The sequence below is a fragment of the Glandiceps talaboti genome, chromosome 16, assembly GCF_964340395.1.
Source record: "Glandiceps talaboti chromosome 16, keGlaTala1.1, whole genome shotgun sequence".
Lineage (NCBI taxonomy): Eukaryota > Metazoa > Hemichordata > Enteropneusta > Spengelidae > Glandiceps > Glandiceps talaboti.
This window is the reverse complement of record NC_135564.1, coordinates 5,616,566-5,642,608: the sequence shown is the minus strand read 5'-3', so window position 1 is coordinate 5,642,608 and position 26,043 is coordinate 5,616,566. Positions and strand designations below refer to the sequence as shown.

At 36.0% G+C, this 26,043-nt stretch overlaps 2 protein-coding genes across 2 annotated transcripts; one reads left to right on the top strand and one right to left on the bottom strand.

The window, feature by feature from the left end:
* Positions 1–1,250: 1,250 nt before the first annotated feature.
* On the top strand, positions 1,251–24,173 carry LOC144447516 (sodium-dependent multivitamin transporter-like). Its single transcript, XM_078137563.1, has 14 exons — positions 1,251–1,319; positions 1,835–2,177; positions 4,081–4,146; positions 4,415–4,534; positions 5,524–5,678; positions 6,213–6,353; positions 15,436–15,565; positions 15,840–15,928; positions 16,292–16,410; positions 16,763–16,917; positions 17,247–17,482; positions 17,858–17,961; positions 18,739–18,854; positions 22,860–24,173. The coding sequence occupies exons 2-14, from the start codon at positions 1,836–1,838 to the stop codon at positions 22,983–22,985; spliced, it is 1,899 nt and encodes a 632-aa protein (XP_077993689.1). The 5' UTR covers positions 1,251–1,319; position 1,835; the 3' UTR covers positions 22,986–24,173.
* Positions 11,685–14,945, bottom strand: LOC144447645 (uncharacterized). The gene is made up of 5 exons (XM_078137722.1): positions 14,820–14,945; positions 14,172–14,252; positions 13,851–13,916; positions 13,446–13,556; positions 11,685–12,800 (listed from the first exon to the last, which is right to left on the bottom strand). Exons 1-5 carry the CDS (start codon positions 14,922–14,924, stop codon positions 11,685–11,687), a joined length of 1,479 nt encoding a protein of 492 aa, XP_077993848.1. The 5' UTR covers positions 14,925–14,945.
* Positions 24,174–26,043: the final 1,870 nt, after the last annotated feature.

Genomic DNA, 26,043 nt, shown 5'->3' with positions numbered 1-26,043 from the left:
ACTGATCACAATATGTTAATGTTTAGTTTTCTCGCCATTCGGCCGATAAGAGCAAGACTAAAACTATTTGTCCAGTAGCTCAATTTAAAAAGAATTTGATATATTTTAGACAGTGGGACAAATTGTCGAAATAGTAAATAATACAAAATTGACCCGTGACAGTAGGATATAGTTAAAAAAAAACATTTAATGCAGGGCTGTGTACTATAGTGCCATCTGTGCTGTACATTTTGACACGTGCCGATTTGATCCAAACTTGGCACAAATGTCAGATACTATAATTACTGATACTGATACTGAGGATTACACAATTTTCTAAAAATAAGACGTTAATAAAGATCCTCTAGACGCTCATCAGGTTCAAGGTGAACATGACAGAGATCAATAAAATGTGCACCAGTAGACTGGAAGCAGTATTTGAGACAAAGGGATTGCCAAATGATGTCGATGTTGAGTTTTTGACAATTGTGCTGCAAGAAATAACAAGATAATGATTGGCTATCTGCCCAACATAAGTTCCAATACATTGACTTTCTACCTGGCAGTCAGTGTGTGGGTGTAGTTTTATAACACCATCACATAGTTTAACAAGACAACACTAACAGAGTGGCGGCGCTGTACGGTTCGTGACGTCAAAATACTGTGACCTCAGATAGATCCAAGCTATCCAGGATAGTGATAGCCGAGGACGTAGGCATTTGTACTAATTTTTTTTCGTGAAGTTCTGGTATTTTGGAAGGTGAGTTATGGATATGAAAGTCTTTTGACTTGGGGTAAGGGAGGAACATGGTCACTGCAAAACAATGAAAAAACTTTTTTGTTTCACCATTTCAAGATCTACAGGTGACGCAATCAAATGTTGTTAGAAAGTCTAGTGGCCTTTTGCAAATCGTCAAAATGTGGCGCTTCACTACATTCTTTGTCATCTGCTACGTACCGTGTCCTAGGTTCAAGGTGAATATGCATGACAGAAATCAATAAAGCGTGCACCAGTAGACTGAAAGCAGTAATTGATACAAATGACTTGCCAAATGCTGTCGATGTTGAGTTTTTGACAATTGTGCTGCAAGATATAACAAGATAATAATTGGTTATTTGCTCAATACAAGTTCCTATGCATTGACTTTCTACCTGGCAGTCAGTGTATGGGTGTAGTTTTATAACACCATCACATAGTTTAACAAGACAACACTAACAGAGTGGCGGCGCTGTACGGTTCGTGACGTCAAAATACTGTGACCTCGGATCCAGGATAGTGATCGCTTAGGACGTAGTCATTTGTACTAATTTTGTTTCGTGAAGTTCTGGTATTTTGGAAGGTGAGTTATGGATATGAAAGTCTTTGACTTGGGGTAAGGGAGGAACATGGTCACTGCAAAACAATGAAAACAACTTTGTTGTTTCACCATTTCAAGATCTACAGGTGACGCAATGAAAGGTTGTTAGAAAGTTTAGTGGCCTTTTGCAACTCGTTAAAATGTGGCGCTTCACTACTTTCTTTGTCAACAGCTACGTACTGTGTCCTATTTTGATATCACATTTAAAAGTGAATTCTGGTATGAATATGTACTTGAATTGTTTAATTTGATAGACTTACCTAGTGAAGAAATAGTTTATTATACTGCCCCTCATAAACACTAGACCAAAGGAAAAATGTAAAATACCTGATCAGGTAAAATGAATGGTAACCCATGCAGTATTTACACGGTAAACCAGTTTCTAACATCAATGACACGTCCAAAGCGTCATACTTGTCTTAGTTTGGAGTTAGTTGATTGTTATGTTATTATTTACAAAATATAACTTTCCGATCTTTTATATCTTTTGATAATAGTATGGACGAAAGGCCTGAACTGTCTGCAGCCGATTACACCGTGTTTGGCCTTATTTTGGCCGTGTGTGTCTCAATTGGGATTTACTTTGGATGTACCGGCAGAAAGCAACGAAGCACAAAAGAATACCTCCTCGCCGACCGTAGAATGCCCGCAATACCAGTGGCGGCATCCATAATGGCTAGTAACATGTCAGCAATAGCTACATTAGGGTCAACGGCTGAAGCCTACATGTATTCTTCTGTGTATTCGTGGCAAGCCGTGGGTGTTATGATACTGATGCCAATTGCGGCACATTTATATCTCAGTGTGTATTACAGTCTCAACATAATCAGTGTATATGAGGTAGGTTGGCTGCCGGGGGGGGGGGGGATAATCTGTTGTGTTTCTGAAGATGTAGAAAGTCATAAAGATATATCCTACTCCACACAGTGATAAGCACACACACACACACACACACACACACACACACACACACACACACACACACATATATACAGACCGACAGGCAGACAGACAGACAGACACACACACACACACACACACACACACACGCACATGTACATACATCCCCTTTTAATACCTCACGTACCCTTACGGGAAGTAACAAGGACAACTGAATATAACCTATATTCCGTGTGTGTGTGTGTGTGTGTGTGTGTGTGTGTGTGTGTGTGTGTGTGTGTGTGTGTCATCATTTTCTTAAAAACGGCTGGTTCAGTTATAATGATATTTGATACAAATAATGTTTGGGGTAATGGCTAGACTTGATTAGTTTTTGAGCGAGATCTCTGTTCATGTTAATTAAGGAAATTTACATACCAATGAAATCAACTAATTAAGCAACATCTTAAGACTGCATACTTCAAATTCAATATAATTTAGTATATTCGTTAAACATAACAACATACATTTGTCCTATAAAATGTGTTGATGTACCTTACAGTGTTAATGAATAATTTGCATAATTAATTATTTTTGGTAATTAGGCTATATCTTAAGAATGCATACTTCAATTTCAATATAATTTAGTACATACGTTAACCATAAGAAATCGCATATGTCCTATAAAGTTTGTTGATGTACTTTACAGTTTTAATGAATAATTTGCATGATTAATGATTCTTGGTAATTAGGTTACCCGGTATATCTTACGACTGCATACTTCAATGTCAATACAATTTAAACATAACAGAGTGCATATCACCTATAAAAGTTTTTGATTTTGCTTAAAGATTTAGTGAATAATTTGCATAGTTAATGAGTTTCGGTGTTTAGGCTATATCTTAAGACTGCATACTTCAACTTCAGCATGATTTACTTCATACATTAAACGTAACAAAGTTTATACGCCCTGTAAAGTTTGTTGATGTACCTTACAGTGTTAATAACTAATTTGCATGATTAATGATTTTCGGTAATTAGGATATATCATAAGAATTCATACTTAAATTTCAATATCATTTAGTACATACGTTAACCATAACAAAGCGGATATGTCCGATAAAATGTGTTGATATAGCTTACAGTTTTAATGAAAAATTTGCATAATTAATGATTTTAGGTAACTAGGCTGTATCTTAAAAATGCAAGCTTCAAATTTCATATAATATGGTACATATATCAATCACAATAATACGCACCTGTCCTATGAAGTTTGTTGCTACAACTTTTACCTTTAATGAATAATTTGAATAATGAACGATATTCAGTAATTAAACAGTACCATGGACTCTTCAAATTCCGTATAATTTGGCACATACATTAACCTAAGAAAGCACGCTTGTCCAAAAAAAGCCTGTTACCATAGTTGTTTTAGTTAAATGAGTTATTTGCATAATTCAGGAGGCATTCAGTTTATATCTGGTTTTTATACTGTCGTACCCTTGCCATTCTCCCATATTTTAACTCATTAATCCTAGATATAAATGTTGTAGACATCTAGTAACATACACGTATTCGTATACAGTGTAAAGTGTTTGATAGGTTTGACAAGATTTCATCTGAACTTCAACACTACGCAGTAATATATATAGACAAACAGGCTACATAACAGCTTCAATAGCCGATGTTTGCTTTCTTACAGACCCACCTCGACATTCACGCCATGTGCGAATTTTTTTCTGATATTTATCACATAGATAATATCATACCCTGGTTACGACATGTATGAAACAAAAACTTTCACATTCTTAATAGCAATAAATATGTCAATGGTAATTCTTGTTGTGATTTATTATTTCTACAGTATTTGGAAATGAGATTTTCCAAACCAGTTCGTCTTGTTGCCACGATAATCTACGTGATCTATAAGGTACGTTTATACCATATGAAATGTTCATCATGAACAACCTCACTTTTGGAATTGTTGATCCAAATAAAGTAAAAGCTTTTAAATTTGTTGTGTAGCAGCGAAGTGTAGTGTGTTGGCTTTTATCTCACACTCTTTGTCGGCTACCATGTCTTCAATTGTTTGTGTCATAGGTTTAACGTCCCAAATCAGAAGGGATATTTCGTATTAAACTTCATCAAGAACGATTGGGCATAGGTATATGATAATGACTCTTGTGGTTTTCTTTCAGCTGTTGTACCTCTCCTTGGTTATCTATGCACCAGCCCTGGCACTCAGCGCAGTAACAGACCTAAACGTATGGGTTGTAACAGTAACTGTAGGTTTGGTGTGTACCTTATACACAACTGTGGTAAGAGCATTTATATAAAATATTTTTGTATTGAATACATATTTAAAACCTTGATCAATTGTTGACAATGATAGCAATGTCAGGTGTTGACAAAAATAATGCCTGTGTCGATTGTTGTATAATCATAAGTTATGCTGTAGTGTGGGCTTGTATTGTGTCAAACACAGAGACTTATTATCTTTAATATAAGATCTGATCAACTATTTCTACTAAAAGAACAGCTGCACCACAACCCCCACTGTAACCAATACAACTGCATCTCTACCACCAGAACCAGCAGCACTATCAGCATCATCACCAGCACCACCAAAAGCACAGCACCACTAATACTACCACTAGCTGTGCTTTCAGCACTACTGCCACACCACCACCAACACAACCACCACCACCACCACCACCACCACCACCACCGACAAGAAGAAGAAGAAGAAGAAGAAGAAGAAGAAGAAGAAGAACAACAACAACAACAACAACAACAACAACAACAACAACAACACAACTTAATTAACCACCACTAACAACAAAAATAACAGCGACTATGCCAACAGGGACAAAGCAGAATGTACTGATGCACAGGGAGGGGGCTGGGGTCACAAAAAACGTTAAAGTTCCGAAGAGATGGGGCTTGGAAATTCTGTTTGAACTATTTTGCTCTTCATTTGTAGCTCTTTGAACCAAATTAAACCTCAATAGCAGTAGTTTATTTTTCAAATATGCAGGGCGTGAAAGTTTTTGCGAGCCCAAAGTAAGGGGGGGGGACCTGCAAAAAGCTAACCTGAGTATTTTCTATGCAGCAGCTCCCCCCCCCCCACCACACACACAGCACAATTTACAACACAACCACCTCCACCATCACTACGGCAGTTCTTTTCCTACTATTATGCAATACTCGGACTGAGAGACAATGAGGAATTTAAGGTCTGTTGTTAAAATGAAATCAAATGAACATATGGTTAAATAATGACACGTCCTATATGATATGTTGACAGGGTGGTATGAAAGCAGTAATATGGACAGACGTTATCCAAATGATTCTAATGTTTACTGGCGTACTGATAGTAATAATCAAAGGTGCTGTCTTAATGGGTGGATTTGAAAATGTGTGGAGAATCGCAGATAAAGGTGGACGAATTCAATACGTAAAGTAAGACAGATTTTTGAAGAATATTGAAAAGGTCGAGAACTGTAGATAAATGATTCCTCAAAATTACCAATACATGTTTCAATAGAACAAACAACAATATAAACGAGTATAAAGTATTGAGAATGTTTGCGGTGAGAACTACTTTAATATAATAATTGTAGGTAACACTGACATAGGTCATCAGTGCTCATCGCATATAATAGTTAATTTGTGGTATAATTCACCAGGAAGAACCTGTTACTGGTAGATATGGTGATATATTTAAAGCAATAACCCACCCCCGAGACCCCAAGGTTTTGATCAGTTGACCACATATGTGGGTGAACGTGTTTCTGGAGTCTAATGATCAAACTGGGAGTATACCAATCCAAGGGTGTGGTTTGTTATTAATATTATCATACCAGTATAGTGAAATGTTCGATGAACATTTAGAAACAAACAAACTATAGTTTATTTTTATTAGCCAAACGATCTCGAATCAGAAAAATGGTTGAGTTTTATTGTTGTTTTTTCTTTTAACTTTTGTCCATACAGTTTTGACTTTGATCCCAAAATTCGTAATACTGTTTGGACAGGCACATTTGGCTTTGCCTTAACTATGATACCATCGCTTGGTGTAAGTCAGCAGATAGTACAGAGGTTCAACAGCTGCCGAAGTGTGCGAGAGGGCGTCAAGTAAGTCTTTGATGTTACATAATCTTAACAAAACGCTTTCTGATCTGTTTGTATTTTATCTTGACGTTTCATAATAATTACTTGAACAATGGCGGATATTTTGATACTTAATTTCTGAAGAAATAAAAGCTTATACACATCTATTGGTATCTCCATAATACAAAACCACTCCAATCGAATGCCCATGGTCATACAATCTTCTATAGATCAGTGTATATGTTACACCCAATCCGTGAAACTGCCCAATTCATGAAATGTGCACGTATCTTTGCCCAGTTCATGGAATGGTCAACCTTATACAAATGAGAGTATAGATTACGATCTAAAAGGGGCGAAATTAATTTTTTGGGGGAAGAGTTTTGATGGAGTGTTGATTATCGAACTCTATTAAAAACACAAGCTTCACTGAATTATAATAAAATAACAATTGTGAAGTGATGAGTTTGTAAATACATGATAATAAAGTTGTTTGATTTTTATTTTATTTTGTGTGTATCCAATAAAAGATGCTCATTTCATGTACTGGGCATATCTTACCATACCCACTTCATAACCTGGGCAACACAATAGACCTTATGCCGGTTCTCCCACAATGCATTGCGAACTAGGGTTGCGCGGAGGTCAGGGGGATCCCATATCGATCGTGAACGTCATAGGCGACGGAATGTAAACAATACAAGTTGTTACAATGGCGGGCATTGAAATGTCGTCTGCGGCAAAGTTGAAACTTCCTTCCACCTTCAAAGATTTAAAAGTATTGAAGTTGAAAGAACTTCGTGATTTATGTAAAGTGAAAGAAATTGATTTTTCGGGGACGAAATATGATTTAATTGGAAGGCTGTGTACTGCTTTCGGATTTTCGACCAGCGGCACAGATTTTGAAAACCCTATCATCAAGAGAGAGTGTTTACATGGGATTGCCAGACTGAGCGAAGCTGTTGTCAAAGAATACCGTAGTCTTCCAAAGTTCGACCACATACGGACAGGTTGGACGACTGATATCAGAAGAATTCCAGAAATGACATTGGAGAACGTCAAGTTCTATCTAATCTCATCGAATGACAGAACATTTGACAGGGAGGCTATGCGTGCTTACAAGGCATTGAAGGCGTATAAATTGTGGGATGCCGGTCACGTACACAGTATTGAAATCAATGTCAAATATAGTCAAACTTTCTGTATAGTCAAAGCAAGTGTTAATGCCTCGCAAAGAAGTGGTGTAGCATACAAAACGTACGTCGTTTTAACCAAAGCAGGGGAACCGGTCGGTGGTTCATGTCAATGTGTTGCTGGGTAAGTAATTTTCAAAGTCAAAATGTTGTAGCATATTAGGAAGTACATGCATCACCCACAGTTACGGTTGTAGGAAGTGGGGGAAGTCCTTTCCTTACATTTGTGTTGAATATTTTCTCAGGGGATTTTCTCTCAGAGTATGAAAAGACTCAGGAATTTGTATTAAAGGATTTATATTTATATAATAACAAGTGTTAATATGTTGCAAATGTTTGTTTTTTCAACCTTTTTGCAAGGAACATCAAGAGTTTACATGCATGTAAATCAATGTTAGTTTTCTATTATACATGATAACAATATACTATTTCATTGGCGCTAGACTCTACATGGGCATATACAAACATGTGAATTTTTTTATATGAAAGTGTTTGAAACTGATTTTATTTTTTTTCAAATTCTTTTGGCTTTGCAGTCTAGGTGAAGCTTGCAGTCACTTTGCAGCAGTACTGTTTGCCCTTGAAGATTTTGTAGCACAAGGTTATCGAAATTTGGTAGAGGGACCTGCTTGTACAGAGGTTCTTTGCAAGTGGATTGCCAAAAGAGGTTAGTTTTAAAACAGAAAACTACCCAAATATGTCAATATTGTAGCATGCCATATCAGACAATTTTTTTTAAATAATAACAATTTATTAATATATTTCATATTTTCTGACTCAATAAATTTTTAATGTTTGTTTAATATTGTCATCAATACCAATTTATTTCTTGGGAATGAGTGTTGATATTTTTATCCACGCCAGTTCTATTCCTTGGGAATTAGTTTTTTATTTTAGGGTAACATATTATTTTTCATTTAGAGTGAATTTTATTAGGCCTAAGAAAAGTAATTGTTTAGTTCCGGTTACTTGACCCCACCTAGTTTTTCACGCTGACCCTAAACATTTTTTTTACATATTCGAGACAAAATGAATGAAATCGAAATTTGTAAAGTCTCGCAGGAAATAGTAAATGCAGAAACTTACAGCAATTTAAAAAGATAAAATATAACTTCTAATCTGTAATGGTTGTACATCTGATGAGAAGAAACCAATAATGCAGAGACCCTGATAACAATTATAGATATCCATTATGATTCAGTCTGCTAACACTAACACTAACAGTAATTTTTTGTTTCACATGATAGATTCCAGAGTTACTCCTAAACCCATGTCAGAGATACCAATTTATAAACCAGAGCATGGTAAAGAGAAAAGAGACTGGGGAGGAGAAGCTAGTGGTCATGATGGGAGGTCTCCATGCCAGCAGAAGGTGGACTACTATAAACTATTACATCTGAGGAACAGACTCCTAAACAATGATGTCAAAGTGCCAGCCTGCAATAGCCTTGCTTTACACAGATATAGGCCACAATCTGTCACTCAGGAAATGTGTACAATTTTGTCTCAAGTTAATCAGATACAGACATCTCAAGACAATTTCATTGTTGATCTTACATTTGATGACACTTTGGGGGCAGAGATAACAATTGAAGATACAAATGACATTATAGACATGGATCAACCAACAAATCAGACCCATGCTCTCACAGATACCAGCCAAAATAAAAGTACAAGTACAATATTGTTGTCATGTGAAAGAGATGAAAATATCAGTGATGAGTGTAATCTCCATAGTGATGATATAAAATATAAATTTGTTACATTTAAAAATAGTATGGGAATCACAGCAGCTGATATTGATAAAGTAGAAAAAAATACAAGGGGACAGTCACAAAATAAACATTGGTATGCTTATCGGGTTGGTAGGATTTCTTCATCACACTTTGGTAAAATATATAAGCGACAGTATTCAACACCACCAGACTGCCTTGTAAGGGAAATAATGCAATATGATAGGAAACCAATGCCAGCACAGTGCAGGCGAGGTTTAGCTCTTGAAGACACAGCTAGGGATGCATATGTAAAATACATGAATAGGAATGGCCATGTTGGGTTGAAAGTTTGTCAAAAAGGGTTTGTGATTGACATTGTTAGACCTCATCAAGGTTGTAGCATTGATGGCGATGTAGATGATCCCAGTGTTGATATCACTAAAGGTTTAGTTGAAATCAAATGCCCTGAAAATAATGGATTGTCAGTAAAGGAACTCATAAGAACCAAGAACAGTCAGTTTTATCTGTTTCTTGATGAAAATGAAAATCCAAAGTTTAACAAAAAGCATCATTACTATTATCAAATGTTAGGTCAGATGGGAATAATGAACAGGTTGTGGTGTGACTTCTGTGTATTTATAATTCTAGACCCTGAATGTGGTGAACAAGGGTATTATGTATATGTGGAGAGAATTGAATTTAACCAAGGCTTGTATGATACATTATGTAAAAAGTCTGAGACATTTTTCCTGGAAGGTATTGTCCCAGAACTATTCACTGGACGTGTGCAAAGGCATGTCAAGTTGTATCCTCACGATGTTAGGTATATATATAAGTAGACCTGGATATTGTAAGGTGTCTACACTGATCTAAGGCCAGAAAAACTTAAAAGCTGTTCAACAGGCGCAACCTTCCCATATTTTTGGCATTTCAATTTTTCATTTTTTTTTTCATTAGTGATGGGCAATATAATACGGGCTTCACATGTCAGTAAAATGCACACTTTATTTTCAAAATTAAGGGGATTTCTTTATATTTTCTGAATGATACATGTGACAATAATGTGCATTTGAGTCAATTCCAAATTATGTGTAATCTTTGTTATATAGTGGTTTACTTGGCTCTGATGATGCATGCAAGAGTGAAATAACTGTATATAAGTTCTATACAAACTCAACTTGAAATGTTTTGTCATCATTATGTATGGCTTGTTTTAACTTCTTTGTCCAAGATTGTCTTTTTTTTAATCGACCTACCTGGTACCTACCCAATGGGATGGGCTAGGTTGCTCGTTGAACAGCTTTGTTATTTTTTGTGGCCTAAATGTAAAGTAGAGTAACTAAGCTAGTATAAAAGAAATACACAGTATGTATACATGTACACAGTTTATTTATTTTAATGTTACCATGTACCAAAATGTATTGGTCTTCCTGTACTTATTGGTAGTGAAAATATTGCTGACAGTATTACAAAGTAAATGACACTTATTCTTAGCAATAATAATCTCATATAAAGCCTGTTCCACAACAATCTTATTTCACATTTGTAAATATTTTCCTGTCACTTTATTTAGTGGGAACACAAAATTAATTTGTAATATATTAATAAATATAATTTATGGTATGCAATATATTATTCTCTTCACAGTATTTTTACATGTACAAATCCATACAATATAAATAAAATAATAAATATCAAATATTAAAAATGAATTTTTACATGGATTGAGCTGTGAGAAAGTACATTGGTGAGTGATAGCATGAATGCAGTCACAAATGGTAATATACAGGTGCAGTCAACAAATTTGTTCTTGCGTAATTTTTCAGTGGGTGGGCAATTTTGTCAATCAGTAGCAGGAGAGCTCGAGAGGAGCAAACAAGGAAGAATAAAGGCAGGGAAGTCATGATTTTGATACAGTGGGAGGGGAAAACATTGTGTACATCAAAATGAATTGTTGGTATAGTGGAGAGTACAAACATTTCAGTGGTGGGAGTGGGTAAGTCATTCTCAATATTGGGTGAGTAGTGGTATATATCTTTCATCAGGGGGAGGGCACATAAGAACAGCTAAACACCCACAATTTTTTTTTTTTTTTGGGGGGGGGGGGGTGGAGTTCTATTAAAAACATCATTTTTGGTCTGAAACAACTTAGTTAATGAAAACCACAACTCTGCCCATTGGCTGCACCTAAATATACTTGCCACAACATTTTCTTTGGCCAACTACAGGGGATTCATTGCAAGCATGCAGTTTTGATGTCAGACGGTATCAATTTCAGTGAGACAGAAAACTACCCAAATATGTCAATATTGTAGCATGCCATATCAGAGAGACAATTAATCCCCTGTATTCTGGCAATAGAAAGACCCCATGATCCTCACATTTACACATCATTTCTTTGTGAAGACTTGTTACCATTGGTAACGTTCTCAACATCTACTGCAATGCTATTTTAAGAATGGAGATTGAAAATTCACTAGGAAAGCACAAACTGTGAAGATTTGCTCTGCTAAACCATTCATTGTAAGCTTCATGTCACTGTCAAATATATGAAATGCTTTTATACGTCCTATAGCCCTCTCTATATGAATGCGAGCTTCTGATATTCTACGAGACTGTTCAACTTCCCTTGCTGATAACTGAGTCCTATCACTACCTTTGAATGCTGGAACATTTAATGAAACACCAATGGCAGTTAATTCAGCAGAAACAGTGAAACCCTTGTCTGCCATTACATCGTCACCTTTATCTAAATAATCTTTAAAGTTACTGTTACCAACTATGCATTTATCCGAGGCTCGCCCACCCCACATTCTAGAAACATATGTCACTGCACCATTTGGCCCAATCCCTACTAAAAATTTGAATGTATCATGATGTTTGTATTCACTCCATGTTTGCCTCTTTGCTGCTAATGATGATGGTGTCTCTGAAAATAACTCTGTGCAGTCTACAACCACTCTTGTGTCTGGAAATTTGTCAAATGCATGACATCTTCCTTGGTTAGCTTCTTCAATAGATGGCATGGTACATATGGTGGATAATTCAACAGCTAAAAAATTAACCCATGTGACAAAAATACGTGATATTGTTGATTCAGACACCCCAACCCTTTTTGCCAAATCTCGTGTAAACAACCCAACCCTCAATCTAACCATCACAATAAAGAATTCATCTTGCAGAGATATCTTTCTGTCTGGACCAGGTTTGTTTGAATCATGGATTTTGTGGAAATGAGTGTGTTTATCTTTCCCACCCCGCCAATACTGTAAATTAACTGCCTTTGACTCTAGATATTCAAATATAGCACAAAATATAGCAAAATTTGGAAAGCCAGTCCAAAATTTCATTTGTATGTTATCATCCTTAATGGTAGAAATTGTTAAAAGTCTACTAAAGTACAATTCATTAACCTCCCTTAGGAGATGATTTTGAGTTTCTAGGAACTTAAGATAAGCATAGTACTCAGGATCCTGGATTTTGATGTTTTCTTCCAATTTGAATGACAAATCATCAGCAGTTGTCCTGAGGTAGTCATGGTCAGTAGAAATGACTGATAACTGCTAAGGGAAAGGAAAGAAACTTGGTGTAAGTTCATTGCAAGTCAAATGAGTCAATAGACCTGTTGCCAGTTCCAAGATGCACTGCACATCTCTCCATACAATACAATGTATTGTGTACGTGCTGAGGGGTTTGCATGCGATACTCAGGGCCCGGGGATGGTTGTCATCTGACCATACCCTGTGTACACTCGTAAAATACCTCTCTGGCATTGATGATGTTTAGTCTTTGTTCTATAAAATAACTTATAATCAAAGAGGACAAAATGTCTTTCCATTATTTCCTGATGAAAACGTTATTTCAAATGTAACAAAGACAAAACAAGGCTAAATGTAACAGTATAAGCGACGTCCTCTCGCACGATGCATCTTGGAACCGGAAATCGACTTATAACTTTCAGTTAAAAACAAAGTGAACCTCACAATATAGTGATTCCATTTTGTAACTGCAAACAACACAAACATGATTTCTTACTTGTTTTTGGCTTTACATTATCTGGTGAAAACCCAATGACAAGAACAGTGTTACAACTCAAACTGAACTTTCTGTTTTTGTATCTGCTCACATGAATGAATTATTTCCAATCATATAGAATGATTTTGATAAATTATAATCAAATTAGATTACCAAATGTCAATATGACTTACCTCTGCACTATTAGACTGTGGTTCTGGTTGTGGCTGTGTTTTGAAACCTAACTCACACTCAATCAGTTTTGTAGAACATACATTCACATTTTCACATACATCAACACCTGACTGAAAATTAGAATAACATAAGAATACCATGAAATCCATATCACATGATAACTATACAACTTAGTATATTATACAAGATTTCTGATACAACTGTGCCTACTGCTGTACTATTACTTCTGCCATACTTTGGAAAAGTTTTTACATTTCAAATATCACTATCCTGATTGTTGAAGCATCACGCGATGACATTGGACCAAATGCTATTTACATAGTGCATAATATAAATAATCATCTGTTAATGTTCAATGCTCTAATATTTGATACTGAATAACCTGATAAGGAAATAATCATTACCTGTTTACTGTTAGTCTCTGTCCCAGTGAAAGAGTTACAGTTTACGTCACCACTAGATGTCTTACACTGAAATACATACAAAGTTTTGTCAAAGTTAGAAATGATGTTAAATGTACACTCTGTAGCACCGTGGTTTATCACAACATTTATACACAAAATACGTCAAAGACAACCTTAATACAACACATATATACACACATATAAACAAAACAGTGATAGCACAAATATGTATTACTTCCTTGCAGCACATTATCTGGCAAAGTAGTAATTCTAATTAGTGGAAATCTATACAATGCAATAAATAAATAAATAGCTCCCTACCTGGTCTACTGTACATTCATCTTCCACCTCATGATTAATGTCCTGTGTTGTATTATGATCAGACTCCTTGTTCATGTTTTCCTGAAATGTCAAATGATATAATTATTTAATTTATTCAAGGGTGACAAAATAAAATGTAAAACATATTACAAAGTAACATGAACACTGATGATCATTCATCAAAAAATGACAAAAACATTTTTTTTTCATTAATTGTAAATGAAGCAAATATTGAATGAATGAAATCAACAAAAGAAAACCAAAGAAATACATGTATAACAGTATATACTGGTTTTGTTTATACATATAAAATGAGTGTATTTCAAACAACACAAGAAAACAAACTTGTACATGCAGAAGTTGTACTTTATGGAAAAACACTACATGACATCACACGGCATGACACGACATGATACTACACTGCACTACACTGCACTGCACTGAATTTTATGTTACAACATGACTAACACAGACATAAACAAACTGATAAGAGAGTCGTGTGAACCTAGTTTGATAATGATAAGAAGCAGACTTTTTCGAAACCTTCAAAGCCAGTTTTCTTTGTACACAACTGATAAAACGACGTTCTGATCAAGATCACACTTATAACTTCTGTAATGTAGTATAATGTCTCAAAGTTAAACTAACCTTGTTTACAACTTGACCAGTCCCTTCTTTCTGGATGCCTTTATTCTTATGCCAAGGAAAAATAGTTGGAATGTATGAAGACGACTTAGGATCATCACTCTTCATGTTGTTCACGAAATGTACGTCACATACTTTTTGATGGACACTTGGTTGCCACGACCGCCGGTTTTTACGATGAGATCGTACAGCTACAATCCACGCATTTCGACGTGATTTTGGCCCTACTGGAAACTTGTAATATTTCCCCCCATCGCGCCAACGTTGTCGAAAACAAAAGGGAACACAACAGTTGTCCTTTTTACCCATATCTGTAAAATACACATTGGAGTCTACCGACGTCTGCTAATTCCCATACAAATGCTATGCCTGGCAGACGATTATCGCGGAGGTATCCCCCCGCCTCGTTCTGACTATAAATACTGCTTTGCATGCTGGGAGAACCGGAAAGTCGACTATTGCCTATTTCATGAACTGGGCAAAGTTACCTACCCATTTCATGAATTGGTCAATTTCACAGATTGGGTGTAACATATACATAGACCCTACACGTGTAGAGGTGTATGGGGGAATATTTTGAGTTATTCAATCTGATCCGTGTTCATCTTCCCTTCCCAAGGGCGATTTACTTTGCTATGGCGTTCATGGCGATGTATTTATTATTTGCCACTCTTCCTGGCATAATTATTTATGCAGTGTATGCTGATTGTGATCCTCTTCGTGAAGGCCGTATCAAGAAGCCTGACCAGGTGAGTATATCGTAGTGGCATCCAACATCATACTAGATCAATCAATTCTTGTTTATTTGATGTTAAATTGTTACGGTTATGTCAATAAACTCAGTTCCTATCAGGTGACTTCCAGGGATTCAGCTTATCTAGCTAGTCACCCCGACGTAAGAAGACATTCCATGACCTTTCATTAATATGGCCGTCGCATGTCTATATATATACTAATGATAATTAAAAATTACAGAGATTGAATTCAAACAATGCACATATTTTACATGATGACTCCACTTAGGTGATGGCATACTTTGTGATTCATCATCTACGTAACTTACCCGGCATACCTGGACTTTTTATAGCGGCAATATTCAGCGGTGCTTTGAGGTGGGTACAGAAGTTCTATCTTTTGTGGATATGTGAGAATACTTTGTCTATGGGTGCATCTGTACACAACGAATGTAACTTAAGGAAATTCACATCAAATATGATGTCTGTTTATTGAATAGATCACACTGTAATTGATTGAATCTTAGACTATTATGGTATATCGTTCACCAGGTAACATACACATACTTTATATGATAAACTAAGGTGTCTTTAGAATATCTCCAGCTACACTACATTTTTATATGTGTCAGAACACAGCAACAAATGTTCCCACTCTGCTATGTCGTTTAATGTCAGTAGCTAAAATATAATGTTTTCAGTAAGTAACATTTATTGAGAATTACCATGGTTACGTTCCAGTACCCTGTCATCCGGACTGAATTCATTAGCTGCTGTTACCCTTGAAGACTTCCTCAAACCATGTCGCTGTTTTAAAGACATGTCGGACAAAAGAGCGACCTTTATTTTGAAAGTCATTTGTAAGTTTATGTAAAGATAATAACGTATTAATAACAAAATATAACAATCAAGGTCACTGCATTTTTTGAAACTTTCCAATTTCTAGAAATTGTTTAATACACATCTTCAAAAGCGCACCTCCTCTCTACATTCTTTATTGCTACAAGTGGTACACTAACAGTTACAAGCCAAGGATAATGAGTAACCCAACCCCTAATTAATATTCATGTACCTGCTCATGAATAGTAATGCAATGGAATAGGCAGGGCACAAATGCACATTGCATACTAGTATTTTTGGTAGTTTTCAATGAGATGTTCATACGATTTTGTAAGTATATAACTAAAGATTACTTACGTTGTTTATTTCAAGCGGCATTCTATGGTATTCTGGCTGTGGCATCTGTGTATTTTGTATCGGAGATCGGAACGTTGGTCAAAGTCGCATTGACTTTATCTGGGATATTGTTAGGACCGATTTTCGGTGTCTTCACACTTGGCCTGTTCTTCCCATGGACTCACACCAAGGTACCAATACTTAAATGTAGTATGTATTGATTATAATATGTGTGTGTGTGTGTGTGTGTGTGTGTGTGTGTGTGTGTGTGTGCGCGTGCGCGCATTTGGATTGGTCGAGCGCACAAAGATCTTTGCAAACTCTTTCGATCTCTTATTTTATAGATTTGATTTTGCAATGATATCATGCCCCATTTAAAGCAGTATACCAATAGTTTGAAATATAAAAATATAACAAAGCGACAATTGAAATAGATTTGATGGTATACTTTGAGAGACACTTACGAGAAATTTGTTTTGTTACTTCTGATCCCCGGATTATATTACATCTGTGTCTTTAGGGTGTAATGGTTGGACTGGTCGCTGGGATAGGGCTTGGTGCTGTAATAGGCGTTGGGACATTTATGTATGATACAAAGCAACCTCCATTGCCTACCTCGATAGAGGGATGTCCTTCTGAAAATATTTCTCTTGCTTTAACTAACTTAACTACCATCATGATGACAGACTTCACGAATACTGAAGTCCCAGTGGAAATGTCGTTATCGACTGGAAGTCCACCCATGGGACCTGATGAGTAAGTTTGCTATTCATTTGATTTGAAAGAGAATGGGACTATACTGTTTTAAATGAAAAACAGCTGCGGAAATTGCAACAGGAAAACTTTACATATGCACTAAATGTGCTGGAAGTATTGAATGTTTAGTGAAATTTGATGAACTACAATTCTCGACGAAATTAACTTTTAATGTTCTCAAATTCTACAACATGTCAATGCGCAAAACTATTGCTTCCCCTGACATTATCATTAGTTATGTTCACATATAATCATTAATACCACTTGCCATGAGTGCTACGCAAAGTAGACATTCCAGAGAACCATTAGCCATTACAGAGAACGACACACACCCCTTACCTACAAATCTTAGCATGTGTGTTTTACCTTTTTCAGACCAACAGGATTCATCTCATTTCTAAGTATGTCACACCTATGGTATAGTTGGCTGGTAGTTACCACCACTGTGGTTGTTGGATTGTTGGCTAGTTTCATCACAGGTTTGCTCACTTTTGATACTGTTCTGTGCTGTAGTGTATTGTATTTTACTGTGCTGTGCTGTGCTGTGCTGTGCTGTACTGTAGTGTACTGTACTGTAGTGTACTGTAGTGTACTGTAGTGTACTGTACTGTTCTGTACTGTGCTGTACTGTACTGTACTGTACTGTACTGTTCTGTACTGTACTGTACTGTACTATACTGTACTGTACTGTACTGTACTGTACTGTACTGAAATTGTAATCGATGTTTTCGGAGAATTAAGGTTCAATATCTTACCCTTTTCTATAGAAATAGGGGAGATGTTCTCTTTTTCACAACCACAGCAATATGACACGGCATTCGAGTATATAAAATAATTCTCAGGCTAGGATTGCCCAAGTGATTAGATATAATGTGTCACATGGATCAATTTCCATGAAAATCAATGTTATTTAATAACTCCTTACAAATGTTTTCACTTGTTAAGTTTTGAAATAATAAAAGACATTTTGGGTTACACCGTGTTGTGTTCATGGGAATCGAGCATTAACACAGTATTTGATTTTAAAATTGGTTAACCCTGATATAATTTTGATCTCCATTTAAAGATTTGCAGGGTGAGCCTCGAATAATTTTCTTGATTTCAACATCAACATTTCCAGAATTTTATTTCCGATGCGTATATGTAAACACTAAATATTAGCCTGATATGTTTTCAAAAATATACCTAAAACAAGTCAAAGATAGCCTTAATGATTGCCTTAGTAAATTATATATTTTTCACCTTTTTATTGCCAGGGTATAAGAAAGCTAAAAATGTAAATCCGAATTTGATATCCCCACTGTACCGGAAGTGTTGTACATGTCTGCCAAGTTGGTGTTGTCCACCATGGTATGACGTCACTGAGAGAGAGGTAGGTTCAACAATCAGAATAGTCAGGAGATTGAAGTGTATATGAAAGCATAATTAGACTCTAAAATGAAACATTTCATTCTTTTGTGTACCATTTACTCAAGGTATATAATAAGGCTAACTCATACTAGTAATGAAATGAAGTTTTTCCGCCAGCCATAAGTGCATAACTATCAGTACATAAAAGTTTGTATGTGCGAAAGTTCAATGTTTAAAATACTTGTCAAAGTTTATGCGTGCCTACTGGATACGATTTTACAATTTTCTTATCATTTTCACTAATTTGTACGTTGTTTTGTACTTTATTATTTTTTTCTAAATTTTAACTGAGAATCGATTTGAGTTTTCAGTTGTGGTATATTTTTTATTTCCGAGACACAAACGTTTTATTTCAGACTATATATACCTAATTGTCTGAAACAGGTATGTGTGCATGTGCATGCGCATGTGCATGGTGCGGACGTGTTTTCAGTGAGCTCCTGAACCCAGTAGTTCAATTACGACTATACCGTCAAATTCTGATCTTTTATCAAGCCAGTTGTAACGTAAAAGTACTTGCCTCAGAAAGCGCTGCCAGTGTCAAGTGAATCCAATATGGTGTTCGCCGTATTAACAAGACGTGGAAGTTCATCGTCGAAGGCAAAGACCAACAAAGTGAAAGATGTCAACTGTGAATGCGGTACTTGTAGGAAGGAGGTTAAAGAAAGTGACGCTGCTTTAATCTGTGGAATTTGTAAATATTTTCACCATATCATATGCGAAGGAGTAAAGCGGGAAGTATATAATTTCATTTGTCTCAATGCAAATGACGATACAGGTCCCATTCACTGGTACTGCAACAAGTGTAACATTTGCGCTGTTAATATCATGGCTAAACTTACAAGCATAGAGCATCGCCAGAATGATATGCAACACGAAATGATGAACTTATGAGTAGTGCATTTTAAAATAACAGAATCCAACTTGACCATGAAGAGATGAAGGTGAACACAGGCAACATGAAAAGTATCATTAAAGATGGTGTCCAAGAAGAACGAGACAAAGAGAGAAGAAGAATGAACATAATTGTACGAAATTGTAAGGAAGAAATTGGAAAAGATGATAAAGATGCAGTTGAAGATATTTTCAACGATATTGGTGTAGTAACCGAACAAGATTTTCAAGTACAGAGACTAGGCAATCAACATGGTGATGGCAACTATGCAAGACCCATTAGAGTGCAATTTCAGAATACACAGATTCGCTACAAAGTACTGCAGAAAGCCATCAACCTAAAGGACAGTACAATCAACGAGTACCAGAAAGTGTATATTACACCCGACTTGACCAAATATGAACAAGAAGTAAACAGGCATCTTATAGCAGACCTGAAGAGACGGAAGGAAGCTGGAGAGGAAAATCTGACAATACGAAGATGAATGATAGTTACTTCAGTCCCTCAAGCAAAAAAGTAACTGGCGTCAACACATGTCAATTTGGAAATAGAAATAATGGAACTCTGAGTTATGGAAAAGGTTCTACATCTCTAGAGACGAGAATGACTACCAAATCTACACACAACATAGGAATTTAACGATTAGAAAAGTCAAAGAGGCAAAGTTAGTGGCAAATATGAAGAACAAATCCAAACTATTTTACTCATACGTCAGAGCCAAACAGAAGACAAAGGAATCCCTTGGGCCACTAGTCAACGATCTTTTGAATAACTTCTTCTCATCAGTTTTGACAAGGGAAGCCATTTTACTACCACCAGACGAAGTTTCAGACAGTAATCCAGAGTTAACATCCTCATTGATAGAGCAGAGCACAGTTGAGGCCAATATTAAAGCTCTAAATGTGAACAGGGCCCCAGGACCAGATCAAATTTCAACTCGGGTACTTGTGGAATGTATTAAGGAACTGGCACACCCTATAACAATACTTTTAAATAGGTCACTTAAGGAATGGCATGTACCACTGGACTAGATAGCTAACGTTTGCCCTATTTTCAAGAAAGGGAAAAATCATCTCTTGGAAATTATAGACCGGTTAGTTTGACATCTGTAATCTGTAAATGAATGGATTCATGTCTAAGAGACAGCATTGTCAAGCATCTCAACGAGCACCAGTTAATTTTACCATCTCAATACGGCTTTACATCTGCGAAATCCTGTTTACCAAAGCTACTAGAATTTCTAGACGAGGTAACAACGTATACGGATGAAGGATCTCCTGTTGATATAATCTATCTCGATTTTGCTAAAGCCTTTGAATAAGTTCCGAACAGGAGATTGTTACTCAAGCTGCGAGCCCATGGTATAGTTGGAGATATTGCTAACTGGGTTGAAGAATGGCTGTCCAACAGACAACAGCGAGTAGTTGTTCAGGGATGTAATTCATCATGGAAACATGTCACAAGTGGAGTACCACAGGGGTCAGTGTTAGGCCCAGTATTATTTTTTATTTTCACCAATGACATTGATGTGGGAGTTCAGGCACAGATAAAGACATTTGCTGACGATATAAAATTTATAGGAAAATCCAGGATCCCAGTGACTATTCTTTATTGCAAAGAGATTTAATCCGTCTTGTAGACTGGTCAGATAAATGGCAGATGAAATTTAACATTGATAAATGCAAAGTTACACACATGGGAACAAATAACCCGAAATTGAAATACTCTATCTCTATGATGGATATCACCCTGAAGGAAGTAGAAGAAGAAAAGGATATAGGAGTAATTGAGCACAGTAGCTTAAAACCTAGTAGACAATGTTCCGAAGCAGTCAAGAAAGCAAACAAAGTATTTGGAATGATTAAAAGAACTTTTACATTACGATCAAAGGACATAATACTCAAACTATACGAGCAATTCATTCGGCCACCTCTAGAATATGCCTCAAAAGTATGGCTACAGAAAGACATTACAACACTTGAAAAGGTACAAAGGCGAGTCACCGAGGTCATCACTGAATGTCAAGGCAAACCATACAAGGACAGACTAGCAATACTACAGTTAACTACACTCAAAACACGTAGTATACGACATCGACAAATGTTCGGTTCCACTAGAGAAATCTACATACACTTCTACGAGGGGACATGCTGCAAAACTCCAGAAACAACATGCAAGATTGGATACGCGGAAGAATTGTTTTCCTGTTCGTATTGTTAATGAATGGAACTCATTGCCGAACTATGTTGTACTTTCCATGGACATCAACAAATTCAAGAATAACATTGATCAACACTTCTGCACCAGATTCTGATGGGATGTTATTATCTCTAGATATCTAATCCATAACTGAACTAAACTAACCTAAACTAACCTAAACTGAACTTAACTAATTCAGATATATATATATATATATATATATATATATATATATATATATATATATATATATATATATATATATATATAATAAACTATATAAATTATATATATAGTTTATTATCATATAAAAGAAGATTTTACAGTTCGTACTATAAAGTAGACAAAGGTTGGTTATTAGGTAATGGGAGTCAGAAAAATAGCATAATGCTAGTCGAGTCTGCGCCCACGTAGACATTGGAATGTTACACAGTTACTATTAAAGCAAGGTAACTAGAGGGCAGTGTAAAGTAAATAGATAGTAAATACAAAACAACTCAATAAATAATTATTTAATTATAAAATATTATACATGTGTGTCATTGTACAACTGCTCTGACAGTAACAAATACACAGAGTCCAAAACATTCTGTGAAGAAATTAGACGAAATTCAATAATATATGGGGTTGGTACTTTTACTATATGGTTACATAAACTTGTATGAGGTGGGGTATTTGTATTCCATGTAACGCTGACTGCTATATTTAAAAAATTTCCACTTTTTTGAAATTTTACATGTTGTTTGTGGTTTAAAAATGTGTAGATTAATGGTTTAACAATATACTAGGGTAATTTCACTAAAACAAGGTTAGGGGTAAATTAATTGCAATAGGCATATTGATAATGATGAGTATTTCTCTTCTACTGTGTAGGACAATGCTTTGGCACCCAAAGGAACTGTTGGGATAGATAATGACGAGGATGTTTCTGAACAGCCGATGTCAAGTGACGTTGGAACTCAAACACCTCCAGGGACTGGAGACATCGAAAATGCATAGCAACTGCTATGATTTTTACAAAAACACACGATGTACTAAAATATTCTGTGGAGAAATAGGATGAAATTCAATAAGATATGGGTTTGGTAGTTTTACTGTACGGTTACATTACTTGTATGAGGTGGGGGTATTTGTATTCCATGTAACTCTGACTGCTTTATTAAACAGATTTTCACTTGTTTCAAACTTTACATGTTGTTTATGGTTAATATAATGTAATATGCATCTAAAGAGGGCTGTAAGTTAAATAGGTTAGATTGGATTTTTGGAGCGATTTGTGCATTTAGAATAGAATCGTGATTGTCAAATGATCATGATGTAGTGAAACAGTGTTTACCCAAGTTTGTTTTAATAAATTCATTTTTTTTTGCCTGAGTGTGTTCTCTTTAAAGTTCCTTTTCAGCATTTTCCTTTTCAGTGATGATTCACGTCAGTTTGTGATATTGTTTTTGGAATTTTGCAAATAATAATCAATTTGCTATTTTCATATCACCTCTATTTCAAGAAAGTATGTTGGTATTTTTTTAGATTATATCCGAGAGTCGTTTAGAGTATTCTTTAACACAGTAACAGCTCTGGTTGTTTTTTAAATATTATTTCAAGTCACATAGTACGTTAAAAACGTTTTATTTGAGACAAAATATACTTAGTCAACATAATTAATTTGTGTCAAGTGGCCATGGACCTTATGTTGTAAACTAAGGGTTTAACAATGGAATAATTTCAGTAAAACAAGGTGAGGGATAAACCATTGGCATATCAATAATGATAAGCATTTTTCAGCTTCTGTGTACGACAATAATTTGGAGCTCAAAGGATCTATTGGGATGGATAATGACAAGGATGTTTCTGAACAGCTGATGTCACATGGTGTTTACACTCCAACACCTTCAAAGAATGGAGATGCCGAAAACGCGTAGCAACTGCTCAGAGAGTAACAAGTATATAGGATCAAAACATTCTTTGGAGAAATTGGATGAAATTCAATAAGATATATATGGGTCTGGTATTTTACTATACGGTTACACTACTTGTATGGGGTGGGAATATTTGTATTCCATGTAACGCTGACTGCTATATTAAACAGCTTTTCACTTTTTTCAAACTTTACATGTTGTTTTTGGTTCATATATGTGATAAGCATCTAATGAGTGGAAGCGTGAAGCGATTTGTGCATTTAGAATGAAATCGTGATTGTCAAATGGTCCGTGATGTAGTGAATCGAAGTCTTTACCAAAGTTTGTTTTAATAAATTCAAAAGTATCTTTTTATTGTATTTTTTGTTGTGTGAGTGACTGTGTTGTTTTAAAAGTTCATGTCAGCATATTCCGTTAGAGTGATGATTTCAAACTTTACATGTTGTTTGTGATTAATATAATGTAATATGCATCTAAAGAGGAGGTTAGGTCTCTGTGAAGAAACAATGATCCCAAGAAAGCATATAAGTTGTGGTAAGCTGAGACCAGAACTTCATATTATATAAGGATGTGTGTGCTCGACTGGATATACTCAACCAGTGTCACCCTTGTTCACCTCCAACCCATCGCTATCTCTCTGCTTTAGCAAAATGTTGTTGTCTATGTTCACCTAACCACACATACTACAGTCAAGTTAACGTTACTCTTGTACCGGATCACACCAGCATTCAGGAATAGCACAACAGATATACTGTAGATTTTTGGTTCGCCAGTTACCTCTCCGAACTTGGAGGTGGTTACTTCTTTCATTCCATTATTCCTTTCTGGCCTTTGTTATCCACAATCCTCCTATAAAAAAGTGTCTGCATTTCAATTAAACAATGATGTCATAATATCTTCTATGTGGCGATTGGATATATTAAGTAAACGATGAAGTCGGCCGATACGAGCCAGGACTAAAACTATTTGTCTGGTAGCTCAATTTAAAAAGTGATTAGACAAGGCGACAAAATTGATATTGCCGAAATAGTAGCTAATAAACAATTGACCCGTGACAGTAGGATTTAGTAGAAAAACATTTAATGCAGGGCTGTGTACTATAGTGCCGTCTGGGTTGTACATTGTGACACGTCGATTTAGAAAGTTTAGTGGCCTTTTGCAACTCGTTAAAATGTGGAGCTTCCCTACTTTCTTTGTCATCAGCTACGTACTGTGTCCTATTTTGATATCACATTTAAAAGTGAATTCTGGTATGAATATGTACTTGAATTATTTAATTTGATAGACTTACCTAGTGAAGAAATAGTTTATTATGCTGCCCCTCATAAACACTAGACCAAAGGAAAAATGTAAAATACCTGATCAGGTAAAATGAATGGTAACCCATGCAGTATTTACTCTGTAAGCCAGTTTCTAACATCAATGACACGTCCAAAGCGTCATACTTGTCGTCTTAGTTTGGAGTTAGTTGATTGTTATGTTATTATTTACAAAATATGACTCCGATCTTGTATATCTTTTGATATTAGTATGGACGAATGGCCTGAACTGTCTGCCGCCGATTACACCGTGTTTGGCCTTATTTTGGCCGTGTGTGTCTCAATTGGGATTTACTTTGGATGTACCGGCACAAAACAACGAAGCACAAAAGAATATCTCCTCGCTGACCGTAGAATGCCCGCAATACCAGTGGCGGCATCCATAATGGCTAGTAACATGTCAGCAATAGCTACATTAGGGTCAACGGCTGAAGCCTACATGTATTCTTCTGTGTATTGTTGGCAAGCCGTGGGTGTTATGATAATGATGCCAATTGCGGCACACTTATATCTCAGTGTGTATTACAGTCTCAATATAATCAGTGTATATGAGGTAGGTTGGCTGCCGGGGGAGAGATAATCTGTTGTCTTTCTGAAGATGTAGAAAGTCATAAAGATATGTCCTACTTCACACAGTGATAAACACACACACACACACACACACACACACACACACACACACACACACACACACACACACACACACGGAATATAGGTTATATTTAGTTGTCCTTGTTACCTCACGCAAGGGTACGGGAGGTATTAAATGGGGGATGTTGGTGTATGTGTGTGTGTGTGTGTGTCTGTCTGTCGGTCTGTGTG